At 41.6% G+C, this 25,403-nt stretch overlaps 1 protein-coding gene across 2 annotated transcripts in view; it reads left to right on the forward strand.

Annotated features, from left to right (window-relative positions):
* The window catches only part of TTC39C (tetratricopeptide repeat domain 39C), a 105,444-nt gene that overhangs the window by 61,522 nt on the left and 18,519 nt on the right, over positions 1-25,403 (forward strand). For both annotated transcript variants that reach the window (XM_082640445.1, XM_082640446.1), the window contains exons 6-7: positions 2,093-2,261; positions 25,296-25,389. In XM_082640445.1, coding sequence (XP_082496571.1) covers positions 2,093-2,261; positions 25,296-25,389 — 263 coding nt within the window. The remainder of the gene's footprint in view (positions 1-2,092; positions 2,262-25,295; positions 25,390-25,403) is intronic.

Consider the following 25,403-nt stretch of genomic DNA (forward strand, 5'->3'; position numbering starts at 1 on the left):
TATATTGCAATGCTTTGCTAGATAATATAGTGTTGAAAGTAAGTGAACGACAATCAAAACCTTTATAGGAAACTTCAGGTAAAATGCTTGGTTGGTTGACATGCTGCCATGCCTTTCTGTCTTTTAGTGCAATGCCAAGGACCATGTTTTTGGTGGTGTTTATAAGTTGACTTTAGAGACCAGGGCACTGTTCTTAAGTCTCATGAGTCCTGTCTTTTATTTTATTTTTATTTATTCACTTATTTATTTTTGTGGAAAGTCCCTCTTGACCATTTTCTTTCTTTTCTTTTTAAATTTTTAAATTTATTTTTTTGTTGAGTCCTGTATTTTAAACATGCAGAATGATCATGATTTATAAAGTTTTTTGACCCTGACCAGTCACTGAGATTGATAATCCTGATTTTTGGACTTAAGGGGGATATACATTTCATAAGACTCTTCTGTGATTCTGAAATTTCTATTCTTATATCCTCATGTTGGGTAATTTTCCTTGATGATTCTGGTTGGTCCATTGGTCTCTTATATGTGGCTTGGATAGTTTGTGGTGTTCAACTAAATTGAGTTATTGTTGTTCAGACTAAACTTAAATGATAATTATTTAAACCAAAAAGTGTGAAGAAGCCATTATAACCATCCAGAGCAAGGATTCACCCATTTCCTCATCAGTTTAAAATGATGTGATTTTTTTTCAATCTGGTAAATATCTACTACCATTTGCAGTTAGAATAATTTTATCAAATACTGGATGTCCTTTGACATTACACCACTTATCAGAATTTTTCCAAAGATTTTGGTATCACAGAGAACCTTAGTGTGCTGTATTTCTGCTTATGTCAGTATTGAGGAATTTGGATGTTAACTCTTAATCAGCTGGTAGCTATTAAAAAGGTCATTAATTTTTTATTGCAAAAATATTCATGCCTCCACAAACTCATTATGTTACACAATGGTCCTTTATTAATTTGACTTAACAGATTTGTAACTTGTGATAATTTGTCTTTTTTATTTTTATTTTATTTTTTATTTTTTTATTTTTTTATTTTTTATTTTTTTTTTTTTGCGGTACGCGGGCCTCTCACTCCTGTGGCCTCTCCCGTTGCGGAGCACAGGCTCCGGACGCGCAGGCCCAGCAGCCATGGCTCACGGGCCCAGCCGCTCCGCGGCATGTGGGATCCTCCCGGACCGGGGCACGAACCCGCGTTCCCTGCATCAGCAGGCGGACTCTCAACCACTGAGCCACCAGGGAAGCCCAATTTGTCTTTTTTAATATTTTCTGAGAAAGGAATGAATTCAATTAATAATAATGTCAATTAGTCTGATCTCCAGAAGAGGACCAAATTTATGCACATGCTGGAAGCATACATTTACATAAAAATATTGTGTTGGTTAAACATTTTTGTCTGTTTGTTATAGCCGATCCCAGGGAATCTATTTTGTTACTTAGTTTAACATGGCCTTTTTTTTGAAAGAGACACGTTTGAAGTGGGAGAATTTTAAGTAACTTACTTATTTGTTTGGTTTTCAAATTGAACAGCCTCAGTAGCTAGAGAAAGGGCCCTTTATCCGGTCCTTTCACTTATTTTAACCCAGTTTTGTATAATTTTGCCTGTGGTTCCTATATTTAAATTCAGTCTGAGGCTTACACTCTAGCTTTTGTGAACACTAGCGAAAACATTTTCCTTTTGTAAAAAGTAATGCAAAGAGTAATTTTAAGGGGATTGTAAATTCATGGTAACCAATTACTGTTTCTAATTTACACGTTGATGAGTAAGGTGTATAATTCAGAGATTTACATAAATGATACCGTCAGCAATCCATCTAGAAGCCTCAGAAGAGCTACTTGCTTCTGTGACCTTGTTCTTTAATCCTATGGGAGTATGCTGATTTATATGTTGAGCTCTGAAGTTGTGGCTTTCCAAATACTGATAAAACTAAGATGGGGAGCGATACTGATTTTACTTCTTCAGAGACTGCCTAGTGAGCTTTTTGGAAGGAGTGTGTATTGGAAGAGCACACACTGATTTTTTTTAAAGAGTGGAAACACTGTAAGAAAAGTCATTGTCACTCACGGTTTCTCTCCCTCTTCCTTTAGATTAGCGCTGCTCTGGTATCATACTGTAGTCCGCCCGTTTTTTGCCCTGGATGGCAGTGATAACAAAGCAGGCCTGGATGAAGCGAAGGAAATTCTTCACAAAAAAGAAGCTGCTTATCCAAATTCTTCCCTCTTTATGTTTTTCAAGGGACGCATACAACGATTAGAGGTACTGTGCCTTCCCCATCTTTTTAAAACTAAAGCCTTCTGTTGATCGAATCTGTAATTCTTACTTGTGGAGGGGTAGTATCACAAGGAGCCCGAATGTCATAGGGCCGAGTAACATCTTGTTTTTGTGTCTTGCATTGCATCATTGCTGTGGGAGCCTCTTCCGGGAACCCGGGGTGTTAGTCAGTTACCTTCTGTTCTGCAGCTGTGGGTGAAGCAGGGCCGGGGTCCCTTGGCACTGATGAGATGAGATGCTGCACCCTGAGCTGAAGGCACAGGAGCCCTTGGGAGCGTCTTAGTGAAAGAACACAGGATACGTTGTTTTTCCGTCTCTGGAATTACTAATAATCTCTTTCCAAATGTTCATCCTGGCTGACAGTTGATTTATACACAAGTTATTGCCCGAAATGTCAAGGACAGCAAAGGCTTTGAAATAGTAGTAGCTGGTATTACTTTTTCATGCATGTGTCTAGGTCCTGTGCCAGAGGTTTCACACACACCATCCCATTTGATCCTCAGAACAAGCCTGCGACAGAGATAGAAAATCATCCCCTGCATCTTACAGGAAAGATAAACAGGGATCTTAGCGGGCTTCACGTGACCTCCGAGGTCACCCAGCAGGTGAGGCCAGGCTGTCTCATTTCAGAAACACAATACGCCCTGGCCTTTGAGGGGGTTCTGCTTCTCTTTGCATTTCTTTTTTTGTCTGCTTGCTTGAGGGCATGAGGACCTGAAGAAAAATGAAAATTTTGTAAGAAATGAATCATGCATATGACAGAAGGTGACTGTTAGGAGGTCTGCCACCCACAGGCTCACCAGTAGCTAGTAGTGCAGCAACGTGAGGTTTAATAACCTCTGCCCGCAGCTAACCTGGCATTCTCAGCACACCCACCAAAAACACCCGCGAGTGCTTTGGAAGATTTTTGCCTAGGAATGCTTTCATGAGCACAGGAGCTGATGCGTTCACTAATTTTTTGTTGGCAGTGGAGAGTATATTACTTCCCCAATAATTTCTTTCCTTCGTGAAGTGCCTTCTTAAATCCGAGGACTCCTTACCTTTATTTATGGAAATTGTGTTTTAAAGATTCTGCTAATAATTTACAACTGAAACACAACACAGAAGGCTCTCCAGGATCTGACTTATTTAAACCCACGTCCAAGTCATTTTTCTTCTCATTAATTTCAGACTGTTCTTCTTTGCCTTCAGGCTCACGTACCTTCAGTGACATTGCTCTTTTTTTCTCTTGCTCTCTTAAAAACGTAGATCAATCTCCTGTGCAATCCAGTCTGCTGTTAGTGTGTTTTTCTTTCAAGCTCAGGGTTACGGTCCTACATGTAGGGAAGCATGTTCAAGCTCTTCAGGTTTCTCTACTCCCTTGGGTTTGTGCAGGAGGAAATAACCCCGTAAAAGGAAAATTTTAATTGGCTCAGCCTTCTCACTTGAGTGACCTTTGCTGAAATGAAAGTTGGGTGCAGGGTAAATGCTTTCCTAGATGTGTAATGCCTTTCCTTTAAGAAATTGACATTCTGAATAACTGTGAACTCCATGATACTAGGTTTAGTGTTCAAAGGAGGTTTGCCTAGTGGGGGTGAGAGCCTGACGTTTACACAGCAATGAGGCCAGAGCATCAGGCATGTACTAGACGTCTCTCCCCTCACTCCCTTGGTCAACGAGTGCTCTAAATTGGGTTTTGCAACTGTTAAATAGAAATGTAAAAGTCAGGATTTATGTTTCATTATGCTTTCCATTTTCATTAATTTTTTATTTTAAAACAAAAATGCTGGGAATTCCCTGGTGGTCCAGTGGCTAAGACTCCACGCTCCCAATGCAGGGGGCCGAGATTTGATCCCTGGTCTAGGAACTAGATCCCGCATGCATGCTGCAACTAAGAAGTCCGCATGCTGCAACTAAAGATCCTGCATGCCACAACTAAGACCTGGTGCAGCCAAATAAATAAACAAACAAATATTTTTTAAAAATGCTTAACTTTTAGCAAAATTAAAAACTTATTTGTTCTCCCAAAACTCAGTTTGGCATGATTTTAGTTTGTCCACAAGTCATCCCTATTAGGGACGGAGTGAATGCTCACAGTGAGTGGTCATTCATTGTCACTGGGATGATTCTAGAAATGAGGAAGCCACAGCACCATCAAAGGTTCTTATAAGCATGGTTTGGGGAGGTACATAGTGACCATGATAGCTCTCAGCAGACGTTCAGTCTCTTTCATGGTAGATCATTGGAATCTGAGTGCTGGTGGTGGTTGTTAGAACTCCTTTGTCATGGAGCAGCTTGCTTACCCAACTGATACTTGGTTTTAAGAAAAAAAGACTGAAAGACCTGTTACTGCTCTTGATTGGTGAGCTGTAGCTTGAGGGTCAAGTGAAGTGTGACGGTTGTTTCTGTTTGGCTCTTCCCAAAGTCTTAGAGGATAACAGAATTTTAGGGCTAACTTGAGATATTATTGGCATTATCTTCACGGTGCCTGGACACTGGCATTTCATTAACCTTCCCAGGTGAGCATGTAGGAAGGTATCAGATGGTGGCATCCTTCATTTGCTGATGAATTGCTCAGAGAGGCTGTGACATGGGTCTTCAAAGGCTTTTTGTAAGGCCTCTAAGCTCCCAACTCAGTTTATGGAAACACACAGGGCTTAGTGGACGAATTTGTTTACAGAAAACCTTTTTTCTTTTCAGTGACCATTTAGGTTAGAGAGAGGGCGCCTTGAGATCTTTTTATCGACAGGCTCCAGGGAACATGGTCTGGGGCTCTAATTTTGACAGGTGCATCATATGACACGGACTTAACTTTGCAGATTCTGAGTCACTGAAGAAGTTATTTGAACAGCTGCTTTCATGTAAGCTTGCCCTCATACAGGGTGACTAGCTCAACACGGGCTGGTTAGGGTTCGCTTTCCTTGTTATTTTCGAATCATGTGCAGGTGCCCACTTTCTCTTTTAGTGTCATCAACAGCTTTTTACATACTTTGCCCTTCACTGTTTGGGACAGTTTGGAATCCGTAGGGGAGGGTGGTCTTTAACACGTCCACCCCTGTCCTGCCACTTGCATAACCCTTGTGGCCGTGTCTTCATTATTCCCCGGTGTCGTGGCCTGACTTGACATAGCAGTGAAGTTCTGTGCCGTCGGTGGTACACGGGGTCCTTGTGCATCTCAGGACGCCAAGCTTCTCTGCTCTCTGGGAGTCTTGGCCAGACTGCAGGAAGCGTTTTCTTTCTTTACCACCTTTGCTTCTCCCCACTGCATGTCTGAAGTACCCCCGCCTCTGGCCCTCCCACCCTCTTGTCTTACCCTCCTTACCTGTCCTGTGTCTGCTGACTTTTCCCATGTGACTTCGCATGTTGCTGAGAGGAATACATGGGTTCACACAGTGCTTAGCACGTGATACACGCTACCCAGGTAGTGGTGTGATGGTTGGTGTTATTCTTACTGAGTGCTTAGGCCTGGGAAGTAGTGTTGCCAAATTTGCTCTCTTTTTAGGAGAAGGAACTTGTTCTGGTGTTGAGAGTTTGAGTAGCGCTAGGCTTGTGATGGGTAAGATGCGTGTGTGTAGCTAGAGGGGCTATAGCCACTGTACAGTACCCATGATTACTGTATCCCGAATTTCCATAATGCACACGGATGTTAGGAAGTTGGCCCAAGGGTTGCATAGCAACCTCCAATTTAAAATATGAATTGGGGCCTCCCTGGTGGCGCAGTGGTTGAGAGTCCGCCTGCCGATGCAGGGGACACGGGTTTGTGCCCCGGTCTGGGAGGATCCCACATGCCGCGGAGCGGCTGGGCCCGTGAGCCATGGCCGCTGGGCCTGCGCATCCGGAGCCTGTGCTCCGCAACGGGAGAGGCCACAACAGTGAGAGGCCCGCATACTGCAAAAAAAAAAAAAAAAAAAAAAAAAAAATGAATTGATAATTATAATTTTGAATTTTATATTTGTTTTCATCCCATTAAACCTACAGTAGTGGTGGTAGCGGTAGTCCATTAACATACAGGTGATTAATGAGTATTTTTCTTGATTATTTGAAAGTATTAGGGCCAAGTCTACATTTTAATAAACTTTTGAATTCTCTCTAGTCCTCTTTTTTCTCTGAACAGTACAGGTTTGCACAACTCCCCTCCCCTCCCGTTTTAACAGTCTATTTACTATATAATATACAGATACACATGCTTGGTTTTTTTGTTTGTTTGTTTTGCAGTACACAGGCCCCTCACTGTTGTGGCCTCTCCCGTTGCGGAGCACAGGCTCCGGACGCGCAGGCTCAGCGGCCATGGCTCATGGGCCCAGCTGCTCCGTGGCCTGTGGGATCTTCCCGGACCGGGGCACGAACCCGTGTCCCCTGCATCGGCAGGCGGACTCTCAACCACTGCACCACCAGGGAGGCCCCACATTCTTGGTTTTGTGTGTATACATAGTTTCATATACCTACTTTGTATGGTGTGACTAGTTATAAAACTAATTTTTAATATTAGTGTACTTATCTGTCTCTAAACGCTCAAATATTTGAATGAATGACAGTTGATGGACATATTCTAATGAAGTTACTTTATGCACTTTGGGAACTCTTATTTTGAGACCGTCTTCCTAGCTTGGACCCGTACTTTCTGAATATCCTGCATGGTGGCATCAAAAAGCCACACATTTGCTTCTCAGGAGCAGCAGTGGGCCCAGCACAAGACCTGGCCCTCAGTGTGTGTTTGTCAAATGAACAGATGAGTCTGTTGGCAGGAAGTCCATTGATCAGTGTGAGTGAGGGCGCTTCTTTAAGAGAGGAAGCTGGTTGTCAAGGACTGTCTCCTTTCTTGGTGGCACCTAAACCTGTTTCTGCTGCTGATGCAGAAGAAGATGGTGCGAGCATGTCTTGACATTTGGTGTAAGAGGATGGCCTCCTAAGGAGGGTACTGAAACAGATATTGAAATTCTGATGGGCTGGCTAAAGAAGCGTGACTCTAAAGAAATGAATTAAATAAATTTACGGGAGGTAAAGAGGACCTGGATATCGATGAGGTCTGTGCTCATTGCTGGAGTGGCGAGGTGAGAAGGCTGAGCCCCTGTGCTCCCTGAGCTCAGCCTGGTGGACCCTGTGCTATATCAGCCCCTCAGTTACAGCAGAGACAGCCCTACTTCACGAGGACCAAGTGGGAGTGTGCACAAGGCCTTGAGGCCACACTGAGGGAGTCCTAGTGAACTTTACCGTGTGTGTGTGTGTGTGTGTGTGTGTGTGTGTGTGTGTGTGTGTGTGTGTGTGTGTGGCCTTTTCATACCATCTTTCTTGTATTGAAAGCTGCCTTGTTGGTTCTCTCTGATAAATGCCACCTTCTCACTGCACAGTCTGCCCTGGTTTGTACTTCTCCCCCCGGTCCTTGCTTCTGAGCAGGGTGTGTGATAAGATGTGGTTTCTTTTCCCCATGAATAATATCTGCAGGGATGGCTTTGATGGTTGACCTTTACTTCGTCACCCTGGTGTTTCATCTCCTTACTTTCTTTTCTTTTTTTTTTTTTTTGAGGTGATTTTTTTTTTTTTTTTTTTTTTTTTTTTTTTGCGGTACGCGGGCCTCTCACTGTTGTGGCCTCTCCTGTTGTGGAGCACAGGCTCCGGACGTGCAGGCTCAGCGGCCATGGCTCACGGGCCCAGCCGCTCCGCGGCATGTGGGATCCTCCCGGACCGGGGCACGAACCCGTGTCCCCTGCATTGGCAGGCGGACTCTCAACCACTGTGCCACCAGGGAAGCCCTGAGGTGATTTTTTAAAAAATAAATTTATTTTTATTTTTGGCTGCATTGGGTCTTCATGGCTGGGCACGGGCTTTAGTTGCGGTGAGCGGGGTCTACTCTTTGTTTTGGTGCGCGGGCTTCTCACTGCGGTGGCTTCTCTTGTTGCGGAGCACGGGCTCTAGGCGTGTGGGCGTTCAGTAGTTGTGGCTCGCAGGCTCAGTAGTTGTGGTGCATGGGCTTAGTTGCTCCGCAGCATGTGGGATCTTCCCGGACCAGGGCTCGAACCCTGTCCCCTGCATTGGCCCGCAGATTCTTAACCGCTGCGCCACCAGGGAAGGCCCAACCATCTCATTACTTTCTATTACCTGCACGGTTCTGTGTGAAAGGCCTTTACACTTTGACCCCAGTGTGCGTGTGTTCTGGCTCTGGATCTTCCTCGCACTCATCATTTCAGGCTGTAGTCCTTTCTCTCTGGACTTTTATTGACGAAATTACGTTTCTCATTGGTGCTCCCCACAGTAAGCAGGAGGTCTGTGTTGCTCTCTAGCTCCTTAGTTCATGATTGTGGCAGGGACAGAAAGGTGAAGGTTGATCCCCTTGGTGGTTAGTTTATCACAGAGACAAGAGGCAGGAGGCCTGCGGGGGTCGTGGAGAGTAGGGGCCAGCACAGAAATGCCAAACCCAGGGAGGCCTGTGCCCATGCACCCATCTCGGGGGCATATTGATTATTCAGAGCTGTTGGGTGGCAGCGTTTCTCTGCATCTGTTGACGAGCAAGCCTGCCTCTTGTATCTGAACAGCATGCTTTGCCAGCATGAGGTAATGTTGTTATTTATAGGATCAGGAAAAAGGCAACGCAGGAAGAGAAACAATTCCCTGAAGTTCTGTTAATTGTAGTCTTCTCTTCCGACCTATGTGGTTCTCTTTATTACTTCAGGCACCAGGAAAAACAGGGTTACCATTTATTCTCAGAAGGACACAAAATAAGAGATTGGCTTAATATGGTGTAGGAGAGGTGGAGGATATATTTGTCTTCACTTTCCATTGTGATAAATCTGTACCGTGTGGTTTAATGACTCTGTTCACTGAAATGAGATGATGATAACCCAAATTGCTAATAGGTTAAATACATTTGCTATTCTTTTAACTCTGTCTTTACAAGTTGTTGGGTTGAAAAGCAAGCAGAAGGTTAACATTGATTTATATTCCTAAGCTCACTAAATGTGCATAAGAGGATGAGTTTTCCCTTGCCTACATTAACCCTGGTCCTAAGGGTAGGGGTTAAGTGCATGATCTATTGTTAGGTGTCCTTGACAGTAATACTGCTAAACCGATTCCGCTACTCAGTGACATTAATGCTGAATCACATGTGAGTAACTGGGTTGTCACAGCATGTCCTTCTGCATGCTACAGGTGATAAGGCAGGGCCTCTCTTTTTAAAACACATACATAATACTTTATTGTAAGATGTTAAGCAACTTCATAAAAATAACCCAGCAATAATTAAATTCTAAGCTGTTTTGTTTCAAGTTGTTTTGTGATCTTTAATATACACATATTAGACTTTAGACACTTTTGCTTACAAATCTAATGTTTGCATGTTTTAACATAGTTTTTGTAAATAACTGGTATGGAAGCTATTTAGATTTCCATAGTGTTACTAATTTGATATTTCCCATTGTTGGGATATTGGGATATTTAACAGTTGTTTCCCTATGATTTCCCAGTATTTCCCTGTGATAGAAAGTACTATAATAAATATCTTAGCATATTTTTCCCTTTCATTTTCTTGAATTACTTCCTTTGGCTGTAGCTCCAGGGGTGTCATTATTAGAATCAAAGAGTGTGAACAGCTCTGTAGCTTTTGCTAAATGATAAGAGATGATACTCAAGAAATAGTGAGCCAGAGTATAATCACTCATTATTTTGTACATGGTATTAGCAGCAGTGTCTCACTGCATAGTTTTATCTTTTTATTTCCATGATGATACAAATTAAAGCAGTTTAAAGATAGTTCTTAGACATTACCAGTAAGACCTCTCGTGTTTATGTATCAGAACACTCAGTATTGTTAAGATGGCAGTACTCCCTTGATTGTGTTATAGATTCAGTGCAATCCCTATCAAAGTCATGGCTTGCTTTTCTGCAGAAATGTACAAACTGATACTAAACTCAAGGAGCCCAGAATAGGTGAAACAATCTTGAAAAGGAGGAACAAAGTTGGAAGATGTATACTTCATAATCTCAAAACTTACTACAAAGTAATCAAGGCAGTGTGGTACTGGCATAAGAATAGACATAAAGATCAATGAGAGTCAAGAAATAAACCTTTACATCTACAGATCAATTGACTTTTGACAAGGGGACCAAGACAGATCGATGGGCAAAGAATAGTCTTTTCAACAAATGGTTTTGGGACGACTGAATACCCACATGCAAAAGAATGAAGTTGGACCCTTACCTCACACCATGTATAAGAATTAATGCAAAATGGGTCATCCACCCTAAATGTAACAGCTAAAACTATAAAACTCTTGGGTTAGGCAATGCTTTCTTAGACATGATGTCAAAGGTGCAATGACAGAAGAAAAAATAAGTAAATTGAACTACATTCGATTCTTGAATAACATGGGTTTGAACCAAACAGGTTCACTTATGTGCAGATTTTTAAAAAAATAGTAAATACCACGGTACTTACACTATTCACAATTGATTAAATCATGGACGTGGAGGCACCACTATAAATCAGGTTCAGATTTTCAACTGTGTGGAGGGTTGGTGCCCCTATCTCCCACATTGTTCAAGGCTCAACTTCAACATTACATCAGAGTTGAACACTTCTGTGCTGCAAAAAGTACCATCAAGAAAGTGAAAAGATGGGACTTCCCTGGTGGTCCGGTGGCTAAGACTCCATGCTCCCAATGCAGGGGGCCCGGGTTTGGTCCCAGTTAAAAAACAGGCAAAGGATTTGAAGAGACATTTTTCCAAAGAATATATGCAATAAGCACATGAAAAGATGCTTAACATCGTAAGTCATTATGAAGAACGAATCAAAACCAAGTGAGGGGACTTCTGTGTGCCACAACTACTGAGCCTGCCCCCTAGAGCCCACGAGCCACAACTACGGCAGCCCGCGCACCGAGAGCCCATGCTCTGCAACAAGAGAAGCCACCACAATGAGAAGCCCGTGCACCGCAATGAAGAGTAGCCCCTGCTCGCCGCAACTAGAGAAAGCCCGTGCACAGCAACGAAGACCCAATGCAGCCAAAAATAAATTAATTAATTAATAAATTAAAAAAAGAGAAAGATGCTATTTCACATCCACCAGAGTAGCTGTAATAAAGACCACCCAATAACAAGTGTAGACAAGCATGTGGAGAAATTAAACCCTTATTCATTGCTGGTGGGAAAGTAGAATAGTGTAGACGCTTTGGAACACAGTTTGGTGGTTCCTCAAAATGTTAAACATAGATTGATTATATGACCCAGAAGTTCTACTCAAGAGAGATGAAAACATATGTCCATGTTATTCATAATGGCAAAGAAGCGGAAACCACTCAAATGTCCATCAACTGATGAAGGATAAACAAATGTGTATCCATACAATGGAATAATGTTTAGCAATGACAAGGAATGAAGTACTGATACATGCTACAGCATAGATGAACCTTGAAAACATGTTAAGTGAAAAAAGCCAGTCACAAAAGAACATATATTGTGTGATTTATTTATGTGAAGTCTCCAGAGCATGTGAATCTACAGAGGCAGAGAATAGCTTATTGCTTACTTGTGGATGGTGAGGGTGAGTATAGAGTAACTGTTGATAGGTATAGGGTTTCTTTTGGGGGTGATGAAAATACTCTAAACTTAGATTGTCGTAATTGTTGTGCTACTCTGTGAATATACTAAAAACCACACGTACTTTAACTGTGTGGATTTTATGATATTTGAATTATATCTCGAAGATGTTTCCAAAACGTGTTGCTGAGGGTGTGTATTTTCTATATGAATATATATTCTCTTTTTCTTTGGATATAAACTGTTGATCCAATCAAGTTTGACTTTGGAGTAAGAAATATTTTTCTCATGTATTTGCCCAAATTCTATTGTATAATGTACTCATAAGTTATGTTTATCATATATTTCCCCTCTTCTATTACTGTCATTTTTGAGAACTGTCTTTACATTTTATTGTGAAAATTTGAACATTCAAACATACACACAGTTTTTTGTTTTGTTTTTTTTAAAGGCAGTGGACTTTTATTTTTATTTATTTTTTTGCGGTACGTGGGCCTCTCACTGTTGTGGCCTCTCCCGTTGCGGAGCACAGGCTCTGGCCGCGCAGGCTCAGCGGCCATGGCTCACGGGCCCAGCCGCTCCGCGGCATGTGGGACCTTCCTGGACCGGGGCACGAACCCGTGTCCCCTGCATCGGCAGGCGGACTCTCAACCACTGCGCCACCAGGGAAGCCCTACACACAGTTTTTAATAGATTTCATTTTTTCAGAAAATTTATCTTCTCAAACTGGGACACATAGACTATTTTGTTTTCTTCAGATTGTAAAATGATGTTTTAAGAACTCTTATATTCTCATATCTCTTTGCGTGTGGAGATGGGTATGGTTTAATTCTGATACCTGTTGGATTCAGGAATAGTAACATTAATTTAAGGGTATTTCTCTTCCTGTTATTGAACTAAATCCTTAAGATAGATGCAATCTGTTTTTGAAATATCTTTATTTTCTACCTTTTATAGATGTTTTAAAATGAATATTACATGGTTTTGACAATTGTGATTTTATGTCTTAAATATAATAAATACATCACTGTTGCCTTTAAAAATATATATTATTTAGTATTTTTATCCACTTGTTTCTCACATATACTCAGCTTTCAGTTTGTCAGGTTCTGTATATTATAGGGAAATTTTAATTGATATTTATAATATTTCTTATTCATTTCTGAGAATATCTCTTCATTTAGTCATGTCACTCTTTCTCTTATTACTTTATAATTTTTTTTACCTGCACCTGTCCTGTCATATATATAGTAAACGTGGGTTCAGATAAAATAAGTATGTGCATGTGTACATAGTTATTTTGGATTAAGGAGGAACTAGAATTCAGGCCTTCTCTCTCAACCCAGTTCTCTTTTTAGCTTTTATTTGCTGATAAGTTACATATATATATACATTCTAAATGTAATATTATATATGTGCGATAAACCATATATGTAACTTACTAGCAAATAACACATTTAAATATTAGTATAAATGTAAATATAAATATTCAGGAGGGCTTATTCTTGGGCTTTAGAAATACACCTGATATTTTTAAAAAATGAGTTGATTAATGGAATTTTTTTCCCCTACATTTTGGAGAAGCAAGTCACTTAAGGTAATTAAACATTTGAATGTATTTTTTTGTTAGTCATTGTTAAGTACCCTTTTGAAATTAATTCTTTAATAATTTATCTTATTTCTTAAAGAATCTTAATTTAAGACATCTACTTACTGTTATATTCATCTTAGTTTTATATTTTACTTTTTCTCATTTCCACTTATTTTTCAACATATTATGACTATTTCCAGACATGTAAATGTGGTATTACTTTTTATTATTTGTGGTATTTGTATAAATTTGTGTTTTCTTAATTTTATGATTAGGCTTTAGATTATCATATGGGCTTTTATAGAGAGAGATTTGATTTTTTTATCAATGCATTTTCTACTTCCATTTTCTTTCTAGTTTTTCTTAATTTAGCTTGTTTTATAGTTCATTTTCTTAATACTTTATCGTATTTGTCTTATTGGAATAGTGAAGTATTAGTATTCTTGTTTAGGGATTCGATTGTATTCCTTGAAATTCAGTTTGCATTTCATTGGTTAACTGAGAGTGTTTGGGGGGCTGTGATATTGTGATATAATAAGATACAGATCATGACTAAGGGCTCAGCTCTGGAGGCCAACTGCCCAGGCTGAGTCCTGGCTCCACTACTTTGGCTGAGTGACCTTGGACGAGATGCTTAATCTCTTTAAGCCTCACTTCCCTCCTTGTCAAGGTGGGCCCCTGGTTTGTACCTTGGGCTTAGTTTCCCTGTTGAGATTTAGGGAGGTGCTAATCTGGGAGGCACGTGCTGTCCTGGGGCTCTGAGCGTGGGTCCTTGTTGGTGTAATGACGTGACCACAGCCCTGCTGGGGCTGCTGCTGGGGCTGCTGCTGGGGCTGATGCGTTAGCAGCCACAGGGACAGAGCTCATGCCCCGGAAGAGATCAGGACCACGTGGCAGGCAGGCATGTAAGCAGATGCAGATGTGGCCAGGCTTTGAGAAACATAAAAACAGGCCTATGGGAAGGGAAACCATGGTGTGGCTCACCCATGGTGCAGATGACCCAGGAGTGGGGGTATTTGGGTTGGCTCTTGAAGAGTCTGTAGGAGTTTGCAGGTGAGAGGTGAGAGCATGAGGGATGAGCTTGCATTCAAGTCCAGATCCAAGAAAAGGCCAGATAATGGGGAGGTACAAGTTCATTGGGGCTGGAGCATTTGGTGGAGAGAGGTGGGTGGAGTAGGGGTGACCCCAGAAGCAACAGATGATTTTATTTTGTTTCTCAATCCCAACCTCCCTTCTCATAGAGGACTTTCTTGTTCATATTTAATTGTGTATATGAAGCACACGTTGTTTTCCTTTGCTCTCAGGGTTGTGTTTATTGTTCTTGTTTGTTTCCATTTCTGCTTGCTTATTCAGGGGTAGATTTTTCCTTAATGTTTGATTGAAAAGGTGATCACTGTATTTTACTTGTCTGCCATTTTGAACATGGCTTCACATATCCACACAGGCAGTGTTTCATGTCTTTGTTCCTCACTCTTCTGAGGACAGTAAGTGTACAGCAAACTCCCATTGCCGGGTGGCACAGAGCTAGTTTTAGGAAATGGTGTTCCCTACTTTTACCTACCCCTGTCCAGAGCTCATCTGTGAAATTCTATATTTTCTCATAGTATCATATTGAACTTTTCTGTTTTTCTTTATGATTTTGGACTCTCAATGTGTGGGCACATTGGTTTCCTAAATCTGTGCGTTTCTTTGTTTCGTGTACTAGTCCTCATTTCTCTGTGGCTTCTTATAGATGACTTGTTAGCTATGGGAGTTTGTTGTCATACTGCTTCAGACCTTCAGGTTTGGGCACGTAGCATTGTAGAAGGAGCACTGGACTAAAAGTCTGAAGATTTGGTGTTGGCTGTTTTGTGAAGAGTGAAAACCCTCTCTACTTCAACATGGTCGCTCACACGTCAGTTTGGAAGAGCGGTGAGACCTCAGTTAAGCCAGTCTTCTCTGGCTCTGGTTCTTTACCTGGAAAATCAGGGGGGTTGGAATAAATCAGTGTTTTTCTGAAACATCTTACCGGGAGCACTGATTTGATGGACTAGTTAATACATGTTCCATGAAAAGAGGTTCCATGTCATTTAAATCAGGATATCCTGGGGCTTCTCGGAGACTTTAGTTTTGCATCACGAGGGAGATAGAGTCTGCAAGTATGCTGTGTTTACCCAAGTTAATTGGCCAGGAAAATTCTTTTTCATACTGTAGCCTGTGAGACTTAGGAGCATTCAGTAGAACACACTTGAGAAACACCTAGGCTACATGATTTTTAAGATTTCTTCCAGCTTACAAATTGCATGGTTCTGTGAATATACTAAAAGCCACTGAATTGTACACTTTAAAAGGAAAGAATTTTCTCAAAGATTTTCTAAAAAATTTTTCATGGATCTTGAGTCTTCAGAACTGTGACTACCTGGCATTATTTCTGCTGTTTACAATTTGTCTTTAATTCCTCTTTGGAAAAACCCACATACCAGCTTGCCCATTTGACTTCCTTCACAGAGAATGTCATTCAGTTCTAGGAAAACTTTTCAAAGTCACTTTCCTGATTATGGCCTCTATTTGTTTCTCTCATAAAAGTCTGTATGGATATTAATCCTCTCCATCTATTTTCCAGGTTTATCTGTTTATCTTGAATTGCTGTCTTATATTGAGTAGTGTGACTCTCTGTAGACTCGTTTTTCTGTATTTCTGTAGTCTTTGTTTTTCTGAGTTAATTCTTTGCATTATCGTTTTCACTGTTTAAAATTCTTTGATAGTGCCTTTAACATAAACATATTTCTTTTAAAGTTACTGCTATCTTTCATAAATTCCTTCTCCGCAGTTTTAAAAGGCACCATAGTGTAGCTCAGCTCAAAATGGGCTCTTCCAATTTCTGGCTGGCTGAGCTTTCTGAGCCTGTATCCTTGTATGTAAAAAGAGGACAGTGCCTTCCCTGTCAGCCTTAAATAATGTAACATGGATACAGCTAAGTGCTAACTAAGCACATGGTGCTTGGTCAGGGCTTTTCCTATTTAGACAGAATCTTGTCTTGGTTGTAAATTCACAAATTTTTGTCAAAATCATGTGCCTAACTGTTGAGAGACCAAGGAAATTCTGCAGCTGGTGCATTATTCTGTTTGGTTACATAACTCATTTTCCAAGGGGGTTGCTGTCCATTTGTGTGGAGGTGCTGAAAACATTACTACTCTATTCCATTATTTGTGTGTAATCAGAGATTTGTAGCCTGTTATGGAAAAGGCCTTCTGGGGTGATGCCAAGAGAACTAGAAAAAGCTTGTGTCCCAAAATGAACTTATAATCTAATTATGGAGTTAGCAGTGTAAATGCATGAAAAGGTAATTGTACAAGACAGTAACAAGGGCCAGATGAATGGCTGGTGGTTGTGGGTAGCTGACCACCACCAGCTCCCACCATGCCCACCCTGTCCCCTTTATTACCACCCACCTCGGGTCTGCCCAGAGACTCATCCTCATTGGACACACGGCAGTAGGTGTCTTCCTGATTTGCTCCTTGTCTATCTCTCCACATTACAAGGAGAACAGAGGCTCCACAAGGCAGGCACTTTGTCTCTCTGGGTCACTGTTTATCTCAAATGCCTTGACCAGTGCCTGGCTCCTAGAGAGAGAGAGAGAGAGAGAGAGAGAGAGAGAGAGAGAGAGAGAGAGAGAGAGAGAGAGAGAGAGAGAGAGAGAGTGTGTGTGTGTGTGTGTGTGTGTGTGTGTGTGTGTGGTGAATGAACACTCTGGTCTCTTGCTCTTTCCACTTAGTTGTGCTGTTCTATTTCTCTAGCTCCTGGGTTTTTGTCAAAACGGGAGCAGCCCATATATTTATGGCATTTTGAAAAGTTTTCCTTAATTATGCAGAATTCATAGATTCAGTGTTTATAGTAGTAGTAAAAGCTCCATCATCCCCCATCAAGGACTGTGCGGTCATAACTCTAAAACCAAAACATTAAGGGAAAGATTGATAGAATTGATCATACATTGATCAAAAGGTTTGTGGAATTGACCCCAAAATAACTTATATATTATAAAAAAATGATAAAGTTAAAAAAAGAAAAATAAAGCTAGGAAACAAATGATTAAGTGTTGGCATCCTTAATTTAGAATGAGCTCTTGCAAAATTATAACATATTAAAAGGGTAAATATAAACATACAAAAAGAAAAATAGTCAAAGCACCTAAACAGACAAGCTATAAAATAAGACATACAAATGGCCAATATTGTATGAACCTCAGGATACAATCAAGGAGATGCAAATTAAAACAACACTGATAAATGATTGGCTGGTATTAAAAACATTGTGTGTTGTAAAAAGTTTAGGGAAATGGGCCTTTTATAAACCGTTGGCACATATGTAAATTGGTAGAACCTTTGGGGCAGGTAGTCTAGTATTTATACACATTACCATACAATATAACTTAGGAAATAACTGATGAACCACATATGTGAGTGTCCACACACACAGAGAGACTAAATCTGCCCACCTTCATCACTGGTAAGAAAAACTCCAGGGGTGGGTGTTGAGCTGGGTGGGTACTGTGATTTACCTGGCTTCGCTCGGGTACTCATACTCTCTCTGAGACCAGAAAATTTTTCCGAGAAGCAGGACCCTTTCCATTCCCACCACATACATGAGGGTGGAGAGGGGGCGAATGGCTCCCTGAAGAGAGGATGCCTCTGATAGTTGGTGTATTCGTTTCCTAGGGCTGCCATAACAAAGAACAGAAATTGATTTTCTCAGAGTCCTGAGGTTGGAAGTCCAAGCTCAAGGTGGGCAGGGTTGATTTCTTCCGGGGCCTCTCTCCTTGGCTCGTGGGCGGCCGCCTTCTCCCTCTGTCTTCGCATGGTCTTTCCTCCGTATGCACACACATCTGTCCTCATCTCCTTTTCTTGTAGAAGGACACCAGTCATATTGGATTTGGGCCTGCCCTAAAGACTTCATTTTAATACAACTACCTCTTTAAACACCTTATCTCCAAATACAATTGCATTCTGAGATCCTGGGGGTTTGGATTTCAACATATGAATTTTGGGGAGGGATACAGTTCAACCCATAACAGTTAGCAGTGCCAGTGAGAGTGTCTCCTCCCAGGCACTTGGGGTTTTCCTCTTTCTTTTCACATAGATGTCACTGGTACCCTGGTAGCCTCCAAATATCTTACCCGGCAGGTTCTCCCAGAGGTCCCAGAACAGAAAGACTCACAGGCCAAATTAAAACGGGCTTGAATCACATAGCTTACTAAATCAATGTAAAACACAGCCAGGAGCAAGGGGGAAAAGGTAGCATGGGTTAACACTCTTAGGATAGGGTGCAAGTGGGGTGGAAGGGCCATGCTACCTGGGTCCTGGGTCCACGATGTGCAGGGTCCTGCTTCACTCTGCACATCAGCCTTCCTCACTGACAGGAGAGGAGGGGGTACAGGGAGAGAAGGGCCCATAGGTGCGAGTTGCCCTGGGCCAGTGACACACTTGATCAGAAACCCCCAGGGATGAGTACACTTGGCCACAGCTAATTAAATGGATGGACCGTCATGGGTTTTGTTGGTGTTTCTTGGGCAGAGGACACATGGTGCCAGGATGGGAATCAACAATGGGGGGTCAGATTTAAGACCTCATGGATATTCAGTTCTCATGTGTAGTTAGTATTCTATTTAGTGTGTTTTGTGTATTTGGTCTTTTGAGTATGAGATATCTCTTCGCCTTTTCTTCTAACACACACACACACACACACACGCGCGCCACTTGCTAAGTATTTATTGTATTAACACATCTCAGGAATTCTGCCTGCGTCTGACAAACTCTTTGCTGACCAGTCACTTAAAACATCTTGAGAGAAGGTGCCTATGTTTCACAAGCTTACTTGTCTAACAGAACTGAAAATTCTCTAAAGCAAATGCACGTTAGCGCCATCCACACAGGCAGCGCCTTCCGCAGCAGCCGGGTCCACAGGAACGACGTTTGCAGTGGAGGACATCCTTCAGTTTGCCACTGCCCAGTGCTCTCAGCTCTGGAGTTTAACCCACAGAATTAGGCGATACCAGCATCATTTGAATACCAGCGGATTGGCTCTGAGCTGAGACCTTTTTGTTTGTGAGTTAGTGATGTCATTCAATGTTAAATGCAATTTGGAGGTGGTACAGAAGGAAACTGCTTGCTTGGGAAGCGGAGTCTTGGCATTTTAGATTCGGGCAAGTCTGGAACTTGGTGTCCCTTTGGCACTGGAGTCTGGGCCAGGCCCCTGAAAGAACTTGGCTTTGTTTCCATGTTCACTTTGTTTTTTGGCAGCCCTAGAAATGGAACCTTTTGCTAGGTAGCTGAATTGAGAGAATCCTCTTGGCTTGGTATTGCTAGTGAAAATCTTTGAGTAAAACAGAATGTAACATTAGTAACCCCAAGATTATGGTGCTAACTCTGAAAAATATTCATACTTACTGTGTCTTCATATTTGTACTTTGAGATCTTTACTTTCTGAAGACCTTAAAAATATATTAATGTGGAAATAGCTTCAGAATAACTTAATCTTTTTTAATTGGGTTGAAAATGTTGCCCGTGGTCTGTCCATCCCTTTGTATTACGTGTTTCATTTTCCTTTGTCCCCTGTCTCTCCAGGCAAGAGCGCACACTTGTATATTTGTGGTAGACTCTTAACTCAAACATCTCCTAATTATCCCTGCTAGATAAAATATGGAATTTCTCTAGTTTTTTTTTTTTTTAACCTCTACGTGACCACAAGTAGAATTATAAAGACAACTTACATTTTCTAAAGGACTGCAGGGAATTCCCTGGTGGTCCAGTGGTTAGGACACAGCGCTTTCACTGCCGTGGGCCTGGGTTTGATCCCTGGTCGGGGAACTAAAATCCTATAACCTGTGTGGCCAAAAAAAAAAAGGACTGAAGAGGATGAAGCAAACAAAACATAGTATAATAAGAAAAAAGTAACTGTCAAGGGAACAAAAACAGAAGTTAAATTAATATAAAAAGTATTAGTTACCTAAATCCATTTATGTTTACCATATTGCTATAAAAAAGATAACTCTCAGATCAGGATAAAAAAGACAAATCCAACAAACTAAATAAATATACGAGCTAAATAAAAAAATTTAAATGGTGTTACAAAAGTAAAAAGTAAAAGAGTAGACAAAATATATCAGGCATACATAAATTTAAAAAATGACAGCAATGATAATTTAAAAATTGAGGGCAAAATGCATTAAATGGAACAAAGCTGGTTTAAAACTTTATGTTACTTGACAATTAAACTGTAACAGTCATAAAGTTGTATATTCCTAAGAAATAGCACTTTTTTTCTTAAACATAATAAGAAACTTGCAGAAACACAATTATGAGAAACTGACAACTCTTTCATTCTTAAAAAATCTATTTTATAATAAAATAGTCTCTGAGTTTTCTGCTCAGTTTTGCTATAATCCTAATACTGCTCTAAAAAATAAACATTACTAATTAAAAACAAATCTGGAATTTCTCCCAGGGTTCTGAAATAATTTGTGAGAAGCTGAATTGCTACTTACTGCAAGTCTTGGTCCTAAAAGTTAGAAAATAATATTGTGATTTATTTCCCAGTGCTATTAACAGGAGACAAGGTACCTATAGACAATACCTATTTTTTAAAGACAATGTACCTTTCCTAAGAGCATTTTATTCACATGAATTCATTTATTTCAGCATCCCTGAGAGTATAAACAAAAATTACTTCCTAAGGTCCAAAATTGTGTAGGTTATGAAGTTGGCACTGAAATCTGGTACTATTGACCAGTATTTAACATTCTTTGTTATACTGTGTGCCCATTAAAAGAAAAAATTTATAGTACAGTAATTTAAACAAATGAATTATTTAGTTGGAAGGTATGGCTTTAGAGTGAACTGTTTATTTACGTAGTTCCAGAGTATAGAGAATATGAAAATAATTTCTGCCAGTCTGCAAGTTCTGGCATTATTCTGACACCAAAACTTACAGAGGAGAGCACTAAACAAACTCCACTTCATTCCGAACGTAGAAATTCTAAATAAATATTAGCAAATAATATCGAGCAATGTATTTTTTAAATGCCATATTACAACCTAGTAGGGCTTATTCCAAAAAGGCGCTCGTGGTTCAGCCTCAGGAACTGTATCCCTGTTATCCCCTGCATTAAGGAAGTCATTGATAAAACCATTCAGTCCTGTCAATAGATGCCCAAAAGGCATTTAATGAAATGCACTACCCAACCCAGATTTTAAAAAATCAAACAAACTATTAGCAAATTAGAAAGGAAATCTCTCTATTTGGTAAAAATGGGCATATACTAAAAACATGCAGCAAACTGTATTTAATGGTGCAACATTAAAACATCCTCTTTTTCATATTTTTTATATACTATATAATAACTTGTACACATCCTTTGTATTAGAATAAACCAAGGATACGTGCTATGCTTGCTTAATATTCAGTATTTTAACTGGAGGTCCCACCCAATTACAGTTGTCTATTGTAAATGAAGAGACAGCACTATCGTTACTTGCAAATGGTTTGAACGTCTCCCTGGAAAATCCAAGAGAAAAAGAGATTAAGAATTATAAAAAGTCCTGAGTATAAAAATGTGACATGTACAAAATCAACTTGCAAAACTCCACAGGTTTCCTGCATACCAGCAACATTCACTTGGAGAATAAAATGGAGAAGCAAATCCCTTTTGCAGTTGCCACAAGTGTTATAAAATGCCTAAGAATACACCTATCAAGAAGTCCCGAGTAACTGGAAAAACACACGGTATCCCTGTAGTGACAGTCCTGTAGCTGTAAGTCCTGATGATTTTAATTTGGCAGTAAATATGCTCCATTTAATTTGGCAAAGATTCGTGCTTTTATTCTTCATGGCTTCCTCTGGAAGCAGATAAAAGCTTGCCAACATTTTTTTCTCCTTTTTACCAGCAAGGAGACTGAGGCTTCAAGTAGTTTTTGTGACACAGTGTATCAGCGCACAATTCATGAGACAAAAGCCTGTATAGTAATAATTCTTGGTTTCACACTAATCCATTTTCTATATTTTCTTCAGGGCATGCGTATTTCTTTAAAAATTAAACTGGGAATCGAGTATCAAATTGAGGATAACCCTCCTTTCTCTGCTGGGTTGTGGATGTTTTAATTTGTAACCATAAAGACTCCCACAGATCATTTTTATTCTGAATTGTTTTGGTGAAAAGGGAACTATATTTCCACTATTTTAATGGCTGTTCATTGCACTTCCTTAGTGAGTGATCAGCCTAGAAGTAGAATTAATTTTGTAGTTATGCTTGCTCCTGCGGTGATGCCATTAAGCTCCCTAAGTGGTCTCAGTACTTTCCAGTTCTATTCAAGTGCTTGTGACACAAAGAGCCTGGGACTTTCTTCACAGTTTCATCTTTAAGGAAGTATACTGTTCTAGTTTCCCAAGGCTGTTGTAACAAATTATCACAAAGTTCATGGCTTAAAACGACAGAAATTTATTCTCTCACAATTCTGGAGTCCAGAAGTCCAAAATCAGTTTCTCTGGGCCCAAATCAAGGTGGTCAGCAGGGCAGTGCTCCCCCCGGAGGCTCTAGGGAACGTCCATTCCTTGCCTCTTGCCTCTGGTGGCTGCCTTCATTCCTGGGCTTGTGGCCACAGCACTCCAGTCTCTGCCTCCATCCTCTCACATTGCCTTCTCCTCTGCTTATGTCAACCCTCTCTCTGCTTCCCTCTTGTAGGGATACTTGTTGATCACATTTAGCACCCCCTGGATAATCTAGGGACTCTCCCTCATCTCCAGATTCTTAACTTAATCACACTTGCATCCCTCTCCCTGAAGAAAGCATGCAGTTGGAGCAGAATTTGAATACTAGTCAATTACTAGCTCCCTGACCTCGACTGAGCACTTACCGTTGTTGAATGTCATTTTCTTCATCCGGAAATGGAGCTAATACATACCTATCTCAGAGTTTTTGAAAGGGTTAAGAGAAATAACGTGGATCCCAGTATTACTTGGCTTCTTTTTTCTTTTCTTGCATCCAGAGCTTAGTTTTGACTCATCTTGGTGGCTTCAGAGTCCACTTCCATCCTGGGCACCCAGTAGTCGCCTGATAAATGTTCACCGAGTAGTTTTCTATCCTCTGAAGGGCGGCGTGGCGTTGCACTGAACCCCAGCTGGGGTCAGCTTGGTAGTGATGGCCCATCTGGAAATATCCTGGGGGTGATAGTTGAATGCCATTAACTTGGGAAACTGGGGAGGTGCATGCAAAAGCAGAATCCCTAACCTTGTGGTTTCTGTGCAGATAGGCTAAATTGAGTGCATGTGTGATGCAGGGAAAGACGTATTGATCCAGAAAGGGGAAAGTTAGAAATGGGAGTAATGAATGTCCAGACCTCTCTACACACACACTTGCTTTTCGTTAGAGATTGCTTGATTTTTTACCTTTGGTATCTTGGCTGTGTGCTCACAATCAGTGTAAATGTCTGACTTCAGAGCTGGGGGCCTGTTTCATTCCTGTGAGGTTCCCTTCAACTAGATGTTGAGCTAGTTGAGAACAGGAATTCGTGATACAGTGATGTGTATCTTCCGTGGCTACCTTCTGTATTTTCCGAGCACTCGTGGGTGGTGATACAGGATTGAACGCTACAGTCTGAGCCTTACTGACTGCAGAGTGAAGTGTTACTGTGGGGCACGGACAGTTACTGGTCCAGCCATGGCCGTGGTTACTGAGTCATTTGGCTTCCAGTGTTCCTGAGTCACAGACTGTCCTGCCGATCTCCTTGCTGACTCATCTGTGCCCTGTGTGGAGTCCTGGAGCCTCCTGCAGTGACCGTGCATCACTCAAGGAGCTGAGGAACGTGGTGGGTCTGGTCTCAGGGAAGCCAGCAGCCCCTCTTCTAAGACCCTTCATGCCCTCAACCTGGCTGCCCTGGGAGAGAAGAGGCAGCCAGGGGCCTTGGAAAGGGAGTCGCCTGGGAGCAGCAGAGGGAGGCACACAGGGAAGCACAGAGAGGAGGGCTGAGTGTAGGGCGGGAAGAGAGGCACTGGCACCCGTGGGAGGGAGAAAGGAGTGCTCCTGGGCACGTGTCAGTGAGGGCAGGCTGTGTCGCATCTTTGGGACATTTAGGATTTATATTATTCCTGTTGCGTGATACTTAACGCCTGTCGTTGCTGTATTTACGGTTTAGTTTACCTCCCTTTTATCTTGATGGTACCCCTTAGGTGCTCTTACCAGGTGCTTGTGGCATCAGATCAGCAGACTTTGAAAGAGATCTTTCATGGAAGAAAAAACTAAATGTATTTAACCAGGAAACGGTGGGACAGGCATTTGAGAGTCTGTAGGGGTTCTGGACAGTGCTAGATGAATGCAAAAGTTGGAAGTGTAATCTGGATCCTCAGAGAATTTCTGAAGTGTTGGGAGAAGAGGGGTGATGACCAGAAGCATTCGGAGAGCAGCACCGAGTTGTGTGGTAGAGCGTGAGGGGGTCCCGGAACGGGGAGAGGCTGAGGCTGGGCCAATGGACTGGCCCTGGGCAGTGCTGACTGCCGGCGTCTCTGGGCCCGGTGGGCGTATGCAGGAGGGTGAGATGCAGTCCCTCTCCTGTCGAGCTTACCTGTACCATGGAGCCAGATCAGCAAATCATTATATTGATCACACACCAAGTTCTAGTGCACGTGTGTGCAGAGACCGCTGTGGGAGAGGGTGGTGTGAGCCGAGCCCTCACTGGTGGGTCCTTCTGACCGAGCAGGAGGAGGAGTGACCTGTGCCCTGTTCCGCTCACAGCCATGTGGGGGGAAAGGGGGCGTTTTCCCAGAAACCTTACATCGCCCTCGTCTCTACTGCTATCATAATCTGCTTGACTACCAAGGGAGAGGACGCTTTTGAATTAGGATGCTCGTAATGTTAGTGGCAGATCTTAGCCAGTAACTTGTCATTTTTTCCTTAGTGTCAACTCAACAGTGCCTTGACTTCCTTCCATACTGCTCTGGAACTTGCAGTAGACCAGAGAGAAATCCAACATGTGTGTCTGTATGAAATTGGTAAGTATCGAATG

This window comes from Mesoplodon mirus, assembly GCF_964341445.2.
Source record: "Mesoplodon mirus genome assembly, chromosome: 13".
NCBI classification, from domain to species: domain Eukaryota; kingdom Metazoa; phylum Chordata; class Mammalia; order Artiodactyla; family Ziphiidae; genus Mesoplodon; species Mesoplodon mirus.